This window comes from Pteropus alecto, unplaced genomic scaffold (assembly GCF_000325575.1).
Source record: "Pteropus alecto unplaced genomic scaffold, ASM32557v1 scaffold220, whole genome shotgun sequence".
NCBI lineage: Eukaryota > Metazoa > Chordata > Mammalia > Chiroptera > Pteropodidae > Pteropus > Pteropus alecto.
The window spans coordinates 2,035,811-2,049,084 of NW_006430043.1; the positions used below are offsets into that span (position 1 = coordinate 2,035,811).

Here is a 13,274-nt window from a genome sequence, read left to right on the forward strand (position 1 = left end):
GGACATGCTGCCTTTGGAAGGTGCTGAACTGGCTAGTCACCCTCAGCTGCCTCTGGGCCTGTCCTCACACCCCAGAAAGTTTCTTGGGGTTAGAATACATGCCAAGGGCTGAGTCAGTGTTTCTGGTGATCCCAAGATTTAGGGCAAAGAGTCTTGGGCCAGATTTTAAGGAAACCTGGACCCTGGTATTGGTCCCACTCCTGACTGTTACCTCGAGGCCTTGTGTAAACCTCTCACCTCTCAGCTTCAGGGCCCCTGCTGCCTGGAGGGGAAGGAGGAGATGATGGTGGGAAGATGAAAGGAGGTAATACATGCAGAAGTGCTCCAAAAAGGAAATTGTTTTAGTAAATGGGAATTGTTACACTTGTAGTGTAGTTTTGAAAGCTCATTAAACTCTGGTTGCAAACTCATTTTAACAATGTGGGCCCTGGCTGTCAGCAATATCACACCAATGCACAATACAGAAAATCCCAGGGTGAGGAATGGAGACCGTGTTCCCTCTGCCAGTGACTCACTCAGCTTCTCTTAATCTTGGTTTCTAAGCCACAAAAATGGAGGAGGTGGGCCAGTAGCTCTCCTCATTACTGTGACAGGGACGTTTTTGCACATAGCCATACAAGATGGAACAGAGTCCATGAAAAGAGCTTAAAGTCCTGGGATAGAGCTTTTGATCTGCCCGTCTCCCCTGAGTGTCCCCAGGCTGTAATTGAAGAAAGCCCAACTCCTCCTGGGTATAATGTCACCTGCTTACTCTAGCATGCTGATCTGCAAAGTGCTTCCCATGCACAACTCCAAGTAGGAGCTTTAGGAAAGAAAGCAAGGCTTAAAGGGATGGGCTGGCCCGGCCAAGGTTACAAAGCTGGTGGGAGGCAGGCAGGCAGGGCTGGAAGGAGGACCTGCCCCAAGCCTTATGGCAACCCCTGAGTGTAAAGTGGGTCCTATAAGCTCCCCCAGACAGGGGAAACCCACAGAGACATAACCTCAGGTACCAGTCTATGCAGAGAACTTAACCTGTAAATTCTAGTGTATCGGCAGCAGTGTGTCAGGAGAGAGAGCAGAAACTGATTCCGCTGCCCCCACCACCATTTACTCTCTTCAAGGCATAGTCCCCAGGGTCCCAGCTGCCCAGTAATATCCTGCTCTTGGCTGCAGGTTCGGTTCCTGGAGCAGAAGAATAAGCTACTGGAGACCAAATGGAACTTCATGCAGCAGCAGAGGTGCTGCCTGAGCAACATAGAGCCCATCTTCGAGGCATACATCTGCACCCTCCGGAGGCAGTTGGACTGCGTAGCTGGGGACCGGGCCAGGCTAGAGTCGGAGCTCTGCAGCCTCCAGGACACGCTGGAGGGATACAAGAAAAAGTGAGTCTGTTCCCCTTTCACCCCACCAGGGGACCCAGGGTAAGCTGTGTAAACAATCTGGGTCTCAGTCTCCCCATCTATAAAAAGTTTTAGGGAAGCTAAAACTTAGTTCATTCGATGGTAGAACAATTAGAGTGGATAACATAGGCAGAGCATCTAGGATACTGTCCATTTGGCACACGGTAAAAACTCTGAAAGTGTGTATGTGTCTTCATCTCCCTTCTTACCTCCCTGCCTAAGGAAGGCCCGCATTCTCCCCCTCGATGTAAAACAAAACTTTTCCGATGCCATTTCTGGCATTCCGGGGCTATGCTCTGTTCTGCCCTATCTTCCACCAATCCTTTGCATTTCTTAAATTACTTCTTATTCCCCAAACGGATCCCCAAACCCTCTTTTCTCTGAGCCTTTTCTCTCCCTGTTCCTTCTTCTGATAAGCCCTCTCTCAGCATCTCTTCGAACCATATCCAGGCTGATATATCCTATATTTTCTCTCACTCCATGACTTCCAGCTTCTCTAATCCTCCGGTCACAGCTGCAAGTCATCACCCCTCCTCTCACTATCAGGTCCTCTGTCTCCCTTGACTGTCCTCTTCGTTCTTTGTGGCGAAGGTTCTGTAGGCTGCTAGACCTGCAGCTCAGGCCTGACTCAGGTGGCAGAATGTAGTTGATAAGCATATGTTAATGAAGAGCTTGAAGGCTAGTAGATCCAGTGCTTACAAGAAGCCAAGGCCCAGATAAATTGACTCATGATCCTAGGTGGGTCTCTCTGGGCCCAGGATCCCATAGAAGCACATTTTGGTGGGGGAGGGTTAGGAGAGACACATTTTAATCGACAAGAAACAGTGTGAATGTGCTGAGAGCAACCATTCATAAAAAATGCGAGTCAGTGGAGTGGAGCCACGTGGGGAACACTCATGCTGCGGGTGTCAACCACATGCCTACCTGTGGTTATGGAAAAGACTGACTCCTTCCCTTGAGATGCACAGACCAACAGCTACAAGGTAGCACAAAGCAGAAGAGAAGAAGAATCCCAAGAGAGTGAGAGAGCCGAAGGGGCCAAGAAAGGCTTCCTGGGGGAGATGCCATTTGTTCCGGGCCTTGAAGGATATGCTTCATTCCAGTTGGTTCTTATAACAGAAGAGTCCAAAGTAGACCCTGGAAAAGGAGAAGGGCCAGGAATAGGTGACAAGGAAGGGCCAGAGTATGCCAAGTGAGAGCGAAGGACTCAAGCGGACTGTGACAGGTGAGATGTCATGAGGCTGTGGGAGGGGCGAAGGCCAGCCGTCTCAGCAGGAGCAATGCCTTTTTGAGGGGTAAGACACAAGATGGTCAGGAGACATGGCTTGCAGTTCAAGATGAAGACTTTGGACTTTAAAAGTGGGACAATGGGAGAAGAATGTGATTGAATGGTATTTTAACAATAATAGCCAACACTTACACAGTATGTACCCTATGCCAGGCCTAGACCTTCGCAGATATTAACTCATGTGCTATGTTAACTCACAACAGCCCCATGAGGCAGGACTAGTGTTATCCTCATTCTACAGATCATGAAACTGAGGCACAGAAAGGCCAAATCTATTACTCAAAGTCACATCACTAGCACATGATGAGCCGGGATTTGAACCCAGGCTGTAGGCTCCAGCATCCACTGCTCATGCTGTGGCAGAGTTCTGCTGGGAAAAGGAAGGGTAGGAGTCAGGAAGTACAGTGAGGCTTTTAATGGATTGATGTTGCTCTTCAAACTGAGTCATTCTGGCCAGATGAATCCCCTGACCCTGATTCTGTTGCCTTAGGGGGTAGTGAGTGGGTGAGCATGGAGCCTAGAGGAAATAGGCAGTGTCTGGACTGTGTCTATGGGTCTGGTAAAGTGGGTAATTGCTACCTCTGCAACCGAGCTGCAGGTAGGGGCCAGGCTTAAGACTCTCCTGGTGAGGAGGGCTTGGGGTCAGCTGGGATTTCAGCGATTGTAGCCAACTCTCAGAACAACTCAGAAAAGACAGCTGTGCCAGCAATAGGCAGCCAGTTTTTTGCCCCCTTCCCAGGGGAAATGACTAGATGAAGTAGGCTTTCTTAACAGCAAGACAGAATGAAGGTAGCCTTAAGAAGGACTTCCCAGAGGATGATTCATCACAGGAGCAGGCTAGTGGGGAGTGGAGAGCGGGGTAAACTGGCAAAGTGGCCAATGAGAGGCTGTGCTAATAATCACCTATCTTGACTGGCTAGAGGAACTGGAGGTGTCCAGAGACAGGGGCTGAACCTGATGACTCCTTAGGGCATCCAGTCAGTGAGAGGCAGATTTGCCCCCGAAAGGTCCCCTCCCTCAGGCCTGATACCAAGGCTCCTTCCACACCCCACAAGGTGCCGGAAACATTTTTTCCCCACCCATTCCACCAGGTATGAAGAGGAGTTGTCCCTGAGGCCCTGTGCGGAGAACGAGTTTGTTACCTTGAAGAAGGTGAGAGAGGGTGGCACGGGGAGGGAGGAAGCCCCCTGAGCTGGCCCAGCTGGCCTTGGGACACTCGGGCCCTGCACTAAATCCAAACGTGTCTGCAGCACAACCACCTACAAAAGGGTCTCTTACCCCTCAGACCACAGTGCCAGCCCTGGTCATCCTGGGAAAGAGGCGGGCCAGTGTCCTACACCCCTTCCTAAGGCAGTGATTGATCTGGCCTCTATCTCCAAACCCATGTGGGTAAAGCTTGTTGGGGTTGTGTCTACACCCGCCCAAGAAGCTGGAAATGTGGTAAAGCCAAATCAAAGGCAAAACAAAAACTCTGACTCAAACCCCAAAAGGTGAAAACCATTGCCATGGTTCCCCAGACAGATAGCTAGGTGTTTTCTGGCCTGAGCCCCACACGTTGAGCTCTGAGAAACTGCATTCAAGGCTCCTTTAAATCCTGTTCTCTTCTGATCCTTCCCCAACAGGGTGTCAGGTCCAGGCATGGGATCCTAGCGCTGGGGACCCCTCTCTCCATCCTTGGCTTTGTGACCCCTCACTTTCACATGGGCTTAAATGAGGAAAAAATTGATCCCACATCTGCCATCTGCCACCCACTTGCTAGGACTGGTCCAGCCGGCAGAAGGGGTGGCCCTCCCATGTTCCCCCAGCCCTGGGTTATGTTTGTCACCTCTCTGATTGCAGGATGTGGACACAGCCTTCTTGATGAAGGCTGACCTGGAGACAAACGTGGAGGCTCTGGTCCAGGAGATCGACTTCCTGAAAGGCCTGTATGAGGAGGTACCTGCAGCCATGCTACCCACAGGTGGCAGAGCAGGGGCCAGTTCTGTGAAGACAATGGGGTGGCAAAGCTCTGGCCCAGTTGTATGTTTCAGGGCAAGCAGATTAAAAAGTGAGCATGTGAAGAAATCAGTATGAGATAGCTGGTTCTCAGGTAGTGAGACCCCCCAGAATTCAGATCATTCAGATCTTGGCTCTTGGATCTCTGTATAACTAGAGGGTGGGAGATGGGGAGCAGGTTGGTGATTGAAGGCCCAGGACAGCTATGGCAAAGTCCTGTGCAAAGCTGTTATGGGAAGGTCAGAGCAGGTTCTCCTGCTTTATCCTCAAAAATCTCACCCATCCTCACCCTACCCCCAGGAGATCTGCCTGCTCCAGTCTCAGATCTCAGAGACCTCCATTATAGTGAAGATGGATAACAGCCGGGCACTGGACGTGGATGGCATCATTGCTGAAATCAAGGCCCAGTATGATGAAATCGCCAGCCGCAGCAAAGCTGAAGCAGAGGCCTGGTACCAGTGCCGGGTGAGGCCTGGGTGGGGAATGGGGTCCCCAGACCCACTCTCACCCAGAAAATGGGTAAAAGATAATGAGAGGGTCATGCCACATCACAGAAACAGGGAACCCCATAAACTCCAGCCCCTGTTGTTTCTGCCAGGCCCCAGGCCAAGTGCTAGAGGAACTGGAGGGAATGGACTTCACAGAGAGATCAGGGTGCCAAGGTGTCCCAGCTCTATTTACCCACAGCCTCCCTGGAAATGAATTCAAGGAATACTAATTGGCAATGATGGAAAAGAGGGCTCTGGGCTTCAAGGCATCCGAGGACACTAATGGCATGGAATGGTTACTAATGGTGGAGAAAAAGGGTGATTAAGGTAGCTCCAGACTTAGGTAATTAGGGGCTTGCTGGGAGGGCAATTTGATTTAATCAATATTATCATCTCAGTCTCATCTGCTTTATCTGTGAAAGGCACCATTTGTTCATTTATTCAACAACTGTTTCTTGAGCATCCATCATGTGCCAAGCCCCATTCTAGGTGCTAGATTCCAGCAGAGAACAACAGACAGCAATCCCTGCCCTTGTGTCGCTTTCATTCTAGAGGCAGGGGCAGGGGAGGGACGGACAACAAACGAGACAAATAAGTACAGGTATGTTAGATGGGGATGCATGCTACGGAGAAAATAAGTCAAGGTAAAGCACAGGGAGCGTTGTGGGAATATGGTTTTAAAAAAGGCAGCCAGGAAAGGATGGCCTTACTCTGAGGTGTGCGGCACCACAAGGATACTAAGAGTCAGACCATCCCTGTGCTCAAAGAGATTACAGTCCACAGAGTGAGAAATGGGTAACCAACTAAACAGGAAAACAAGGTAGCATGAAGCGATTGCTAAGGTGGAGCATCAGGCTAAGGGAGTGTGATGACTTCAGGAACAAATGTGTCTGCAAAGGCAGAGGCACTGGCATTTGATCTGGAGCTTGAAGGCCAAGTACAATATCAATAAGCAGAGCATGGAGGAAAGGTGTGTCTAGCTGAGGGGCATCAGGAGCCAGGATGCAGAAACATGAAAGTGAGGCGCGCAGTATGGAGTGCCATGAAGGAGATGGGGCTGGAAAGGTAGCATGGGGTCAGATCACAGCAGATGTGCAGAGCTGAGATGAGTACTTTGGACTTTTTTCTGAATACTGTAGGTACCAGTGCCCAGGGAGTTCCTCCAAATGATGCTGTGCCCATTGTCTAGAGATCTGTGGTGACCAAAGATATCAAAACCCTGGCCTGAAGTCAGTTCTTAGTGACACAGACTGTAGCCCATCCTCAACAGGTTTCGCCACAGCTGGCCCCTCCTCCTGTTGTCCTCCTGGGCCACCCATTAGTCAGGTGGGCACAGGAAAAACAACATCAGTTACCCATCCTCCTAAATCAGAACCAGAAAGAAAACTCTGTTATTTAAGGATTGTATTTAGCTGTGAGGATCAGAAATTTAAAAAAATAATAATAATAATTAAAACAAATTCAGTTTTCACTTTTTCTCAAGTAATTTGAAGTTCAGAAATAGACTGCCATGCAAGGTTCTATGTCACCATCAGGGACATAGGCACCTTCTAGCTTTCTACTCTCCATCTTTTGTTTTGTTTTAATCCTCATGGTTGCTTCATGTCTCAAGATGGCTGCCATAACACCAATTTCACATACTCATTCCAGGCAGGAAGAAGAACAGAAGGCAAAAGAAACATGCCAAACATGCCAGTTGCCTACTTCGAAAAGCTTTCCTGGAAACCCTACCAGCAAGGGCCATAGATCTCACTAATGAGAAGGCTGAGCAATATTCTCTTATTTGGGCTCATTGCCATGCCAAACAAAAGCAGAATTCTGTTTGCAGAAGAGAAGAGTGGATATCGATTAGGCAACTATAGGCTTTCACACAATAAGCAAATAACCAAAGGGCCGAAGAGAGGTATTTGTGCTTATCTCTTGTTTTGCATTTTCTATGCAAAACGTTCCCATCCATTATGTGCCGAAAATCTAAAGTTGGCTAATTTTCAAAAATCTATAAATGTACTTCATAACACACTCTACAGAAACTGGCTTCAGAGTTGCAAACGTTAAAAAAAAAAGAAAAAGAAAAAGTGTTAAGCCAAGATATGAAGAGACATTGCATTTCTTTTTCAATCGTTTTTGGAGGAAATATACAAACTTAGTCACCCTGGGGGTAGACATGGTCTGTCTTTAGTCCTTGGTCTATTAGTCATCCCAGGCTGAACAGGGAAACCCCTTCTGAGGTCCAAGGACATCTAAAAGGGACAGAGCCCTCAGGTAATACGCAGGCTCTAGCGGAGAGAGAAAAGGACAAAACACTGAACAGCTAAACAGAGAGAGGAGCTTGGAGAAGAATTTAATGAGCCTCACTGTTCAGGATTGGGAGGTGAGAAGGGACTTAGGAGCATCCTAGAAAAAGACCACAAAATTAACTAGAAATGGAAAGGGGATAGGGAGCAGAAAAGTGTAAGAATCTAGAGAGTGTCTGAGTGAGGAAGTTGCGGGAGGAGAGATGCGAGACAGTGAGAAAGGAGGTTAGAAGGTGCCACAGTGGCGAGTGTCATAGTTCTGACCTCTAGGTCCCCACAGTATGAAGAGCTGCGGCTGACTGCCGGGAACCACTGTGACAACCTCCGCAACCGCAAGAACGAGATCCTGGAAATGAACAAGTTGATCCAGCGGCTGCAGCAAGAAATTGAGAGTGTCAAAGCCCAGGTGAGGCCAGAAAGACCTTGTTATGAGGGCCCATTCCAGGATGACCCACTGCCTGATCATGCGGGGTGGGTCCACCCTCCCCGGAAGTGCTGTTGAAGAGGGAGTAAACTTATGCTGCCTCGATTAAGAGGGTGAAGACCTTTCTATAAAAGAGCTGACCAGCCACAGGAGGAGCAACCTCAGGAAATGGCAAGGTCTCCCAGAAGCAAGCGACTTACCGTCAAAAATGAAATAGCAAGTAGATCAGTAGATGGGAGCATAGAAAAGATGGTCTCCATGGTCTCTTTTAAGCCAAAGACTATAATTCTATGATCTTGAAATTCAAAGTGACTCTGCAGAGTTCGTAAAATCAGATACATTTTGTTCTCCTAGGTTAGTGAAGACTAGTCAGACACTTAAAATCTATTAGCTCTGAAGAAATTTCTAAGAGAAACTCTCAGGTCTTCTTGAGGTTTTGTAGACAGGAGAACTGGTCCCAGTCCCCCAGATGAACTAGAGGTCACCATCCTAGGATGAAACCCATAGCAGATTTGAATCTGCCATGTAACCAAGACTGTAGGAAAATCTGACTCTTCACCCGGTGTCTCTCTTTTACTCTGACACTACTACCATACTCACCACACTTCTGACACCAGATATACGGGTTTTTCCCACACCAATCAATTCTGCGGCACCAGTTGGGAATAGCATCAGATCCCACAGGTTAAGGGCTGTTCCACAAGACTGCCCCACTTCAGATGCCAATCACAAGTCAAGGCTGTCACCTGAGCTTCTGACCAATCTGCTGCAAATTAGAACCCCCTCCTTGGGTTCGATTAATTTGCTAGAGCGGCTCATAGAACTCGGGAAAACAGTTTACTTACTGTTCACCAGCTTGTTATAAAAGGATATGATAAAGGATACAGATGAACATCAGATGGGAGCAATAAGTAAGGCAAGGCATGGGCAGAGGGGCGCCAAACTTCAGTGCCTTCTGGGCGCACCAGTCAACATCCACGCACGTTCACCCACCTGGAAGCTCTCCAAACCCTGTTGGGATTTGACAGAGGCTTCCTCACATGGGCATGATTAATCATTAACTCCATTCCAGCCCATGTCCCCTCCCTGGAGTATAGGGTGCAGGGCTGAAAATCCCAAGCTTCTAATCATGGCTTGGTCTTTCTGGTGACCAGTCCCCATCCGAGTTATCCAGGAGCCCACTCAGAGTCACCTCATGAGAACAAAAGACATTGCTATCACCAAGGAAATTCCAGGGGATTTAGGAAATCTGTGTCAGGAACTGGGGTCAAAGATCAAATATTAGAACCAAAGATGCTTCTAGTGCTCTTATCACTTAGAAAATTACAAGGGTCTTAGGAGCTCTATGCCAGAAACAAGAGGCAGAGACCGATATATATAAATGTGTTTTCTATTACCTCACAATGACCAGGTTTTCTCTGTTGTTCTGACAGTCAACCTAAGGCTCCAGGGGCCCCCCATAATGCCTTCTGTGCCCTCTCCCCCAGCGCTGCAAACTAGAGGCTGCAGTGACCCAGGCGGAGCAGCAGGGTGAGGCAGCCCTCAACGATGCCAAGTGCAAGCTGGCGGGGCTGGAGGAGGCCCTGCAGAAGGCCAAGCAGGACATGGCCTGCCTGCTCAAGGAGTACCAGGAAGTGATGAACTCCAAGCTGGGCCTGGACATCGAGATCGCCACCTACAGGCGCCTGCTGGAGGGCGAGGAGCACAGGTTAGTCAAGCATGGGCGCCAAGTGTGTATGTTCTCCTGCCCTCTGGTTGCTGCTGCTGCCCCTGCTCATCTCGCAGTCGTGGAAAATCCAGAACAGCATATAGTTGCAGACCCTCCTCATGAACAAGACCCGTGGTGCAGGCAGAAGAAAGGGGGTGTTGCACACCAATCAGACTCGTTCTCTTTGATGCAGTTACTTCATGTCTTCTTTTTCCTCTCACCCCAGGCTGTGCGAAGGCATCGGGCCGGTGAATATCTGTGAGTAATGAGCACTCCCCAAGGGCTCTGGGGTTGTGGGGGCTGATGAACCCAACATAGGCCACAGCACCCCTGCCCAGACCTCAGCATGCTTCCCCACCGCAAAGGAGGACTTCTGTCCGCCGAGAGCTCCTGGTCAGAGGGAGAAGTCTCCTGCAGGGCTACCCAAGTCTTTGGGAGTGAGAATGAGGAGCAGATATGCATGGTGGTTCCAGTGCTTCAGGGCCCAGAAACTGCAATGAACCACACTGACAAGGGGAAGCTTTTCTGGAGAAAGTGGATTTGAAGTAGACACTGAGTAGACACAAGTAGACACTGAGAAAGGGTGAAGCAGAAGCCAAGGCTCTAGGCAAAGAAGTGTGGCACGTGGGTACCCAGTAAGCACTTTGTGGCTAGGGTGGGAGACATGGAAGTTAGTAATTGGGGCAGGGGGCCCTTAGAGGCGAGTGGCTGCAGGTAGGGGGCACAGCCTGGCTGAGACAGTTCAGGACAATGCCCTTAGAGCCACACAGGGCCCTGAGCATCCCTTCTTGTTCCCACAGCTGTGAGCAGCTCGAAAGGTGCTGTCTTGTACGAGCCATGTGTGGTCAGCACGCCCATGCTGAGGACCGAGTATTGCCCAGGGGGCACCACTGTCCTCAAGAGCAGTGGGGGCTGCAGTGTTGTGGGCACCAGTGAACTCTACGTCCCCTGTGAGCCCCAGGGGCTCCTGGGCTTCCGGAGCGGGCAGAGCTCCAGCATGAAGCTAGGGGCTGGGGGTGGCTCCTCCTGCCACAAGTGTTAGCACCACCCTAGAGGCTGGAAGCCCAGGGGACAGTACACCAGCCCCCCGCCTGGATGTTGCTCAGCCTACCAGGGCAGAAGCCCAGGAGATTCCAAAACCCCATCTTCCTGTACTGACCTTAGGTTTCCTTTGGGTTTTCACTGGAAGCCGTTCCTCTGGTTCATCCATATCTTCTAGTCACTATTCACTTAGCTGTATGCAGACTCTGAGCTAGGCACTGGGGGTGGGAGTAGTATGCAAAGAAAGAGAATGCATTGCCTGTTTCCCCTGGACTGCCGACAGTTAGGCCCTAGAGTGGCCAAGAGAATGACAACAGCCACCAACCACTTCTCTTCCAGATGAGAAGCCCAAATGGGCACATCACTGATGTTCTGCTTTGTGGATTATCTCACAGAAGTTTCCCCACCAAGTTAGCCTCCCCTGACCCCTGGAGGTTCCCCATCTCCCTTACCTCTAATTCTCATGCACTTAAGAAAAGGGAATTTCTTTTAACATCCACCTAAAACATTCACTATTACAAATGTCCAAAGGAGACATTCCAAAACCCCATTCTGAATTCTGAAGCCACAGGCCAGGATTTCAGGATCACTTAGGACCTGTTCATGGTCCTCTCAGTTAGCACACAGAATAAACAGGTGGCGGTAGATTTACCTGCTCAGAGGTGTTGAACTCACACTATGAAAATATGTCCTTTTCCTGAGATCATATTGGCCAACTGAAGATAGAAACACGCCTAGAACAAAGGCAAGGGGACATGGAATAATCTGGACAGAGGGACAATCAAGACCTGACATTATTTGCTCAATGGACTCAAGCCCCAACCCCACCTTCTGTACATAGCTATGCAATTCCTGCTCCCTCTCTCTACTTCTTCTTGCTTTGGGTCTGATATGAAACTGTTTTTCTGGCCACAGTGATGTGGGGTTACCTCAGCAGACTTAAAGGCTCTGGTTCAGAGTTTGGGAGGGAGGGAAAGGTGCTAGGCTGGTCCCATCCACAACCCCCCCAGACCCCACCCCTACGGCTGCATCTGCAGAAGCCCTGTCCTCCCAGGGATCCTATCTGTGCCAAGAGTCTCTGGGCTTGTCTGTTCCCAATAAACTTACTGGTCATAGGCTACAGGAATCAGGATTATTCAACCTGCTCTGTGGGGTAAGAGAGGAGGAATCTCTTGTGAGCAGCCTTTGGGGGCTGGAGGCTGAGGGGCCTGGGAGTGGAAATAAAGGTTATTACACAAATGGGAAAACTACGTATGAATGATTTGTAAGTGGTGTGTGAAATCAACGTGGATCCAGTCAAACTGCACTTAAAAACTACACATCACACCCCAATAGTTTACGAGTCACTTGTCACGTTAAAAACCACATGCCTATTGCACATAAGCCTTCTCATCATGCAGTCCCGTGCACATAGCCTAGAGAAAGTTCTTGGGGTTCCCTATCATGTATTAGCATCCAAGCCCTGAGCTCTGCCTCCCCATCCTGGACCCAGTCTCACTGCAGGACATCCGCAACCTGGGGAAAGCAGTGAAGATGGATGGCAGCTTAGCCAGGGAGGGGAAACCTCTAGTCTCTTCTTCTTAGAAGCCCCAAGATCTGCAGATGAGACTTGATAGCAGCAGTTCCACCCTCTGTGGGGCCTTGATACCCTCCCTGTTGCCTCACTGATCCCTTGAAACAACTCCCCCACCACAAACTCCTCCTTGTGATCCCCTCTCCTGAGCACTGGGGTGCAGCTCCCCTTCCACCACAGCCTCACACAGAGCATCTACTCTACGTCAAGCCCTGCATGAGAAGCTGATGATGCAGAGGTGACTAAGACACCCTCTGAGCCCTGGAGGAACTCTTGACCTCACAGAAGAGTCATTAATGAGAGCGAGGGAGTATGGGAGGACTGAGAAAAACCAGCTCACGATTTTGCCCACAAAGGAGTTAGAGAAAGATTCACGGAGAAGATTGTAAGGACAGAGTCTAAACGGAAGTCTAGGGTTACGGAATTGTGGGCAGCAAATTCGAAAGAACCCATTCATTCATTCATTCGTTCACTCAATATGTATTTATCAAGGACCTGCTATGCATCAGGACACCCAGGGGCTAGTGACATGGTGGTGAACAAGGAAGCCCCAGCCAGGGCCGACTTACCCAGTAGGCACAGTAGACACAGTACCTAGAGCCCATTATAGGAGCTGTAAACTGGCGCAGACACTTTGAAAAACAGTCTACAGGTACTCAAATGTTAAACACAGAGTAACCATGTGACTCAGCAATTCTCCTCCTAGGTATAATAAAATACAGGGAAAATAAAAATACATGTCCACACAAAAACGTGTACGTGGATGTTCATAGCAGTACTATTCACAAGACAATAAGTGGAAACAACTCAAATATCCATCAACAAACAAATGAATAATCAAAATGTGGCATATCCATACCATGGAATGTTATTCAGTCATCAAAAGGAATGAATTACTGATACATGCTGCAACATTACTCAGGGAAAATAAAAATACATGTCCACACAAAAACGTGTACGTGGATGTTCATAGCAGTACTATTCACAAGACAATAAGTGGAAACAACTCAAATATCCATCAACAAACAAATGAATAATCAAAATGTGGCATATCCATACCATGGAATGTTATTCAGTCATCAAA

General features: G+C 49.0%; 1 protein-coding gene across 1 annotated transcript in view; it reads left to right on the plus strand.

The window, feature by feature from the left end:
• KRT82 (keratin 82) overlaps positions 1 to 10,618 on the plus strand; it is an 11,669-nt gene extending 1,051 nt beyond the window's left edge. The window contains exons 2-9 of the mRNA XM_006904600.1: positions 1,153 to 1,361; positions 3,759 to 3,819; positions 4,507 to 4,602; positions 4,963 to 5,127; positions 7,725 to 7,850; positions 9,356 to 9,576; positions 9,803 to 9,834; positions 10,377 to 10,618. Coding sequence (XP_006904662.1) covers positions 1,153 to 1,361; positions 3,759 to 3,819; positions 4,507 to 4,602; positions 4,963 to 5,127; positions 7,725 to 7,850; positions 9,356 to 9,576; positions 9,803 to 9,834; positions 10,377 to 10,618 — 1,152 coding nt within the window. The remainder of the gene's footprint in view (positions 1 to 1,152; positions 1,362 to 3,758; positions 3,820 to 4,506; positions 4,603 to 4,962; positions 5,128 to 7,724; positions 7,851 to 9,355; positions 9,577 to 9,802; positions 9,835 to 10,376) is intronic.
• Positions 10,619 to 13,274: the final 2,656 nt, after the last annotated feature.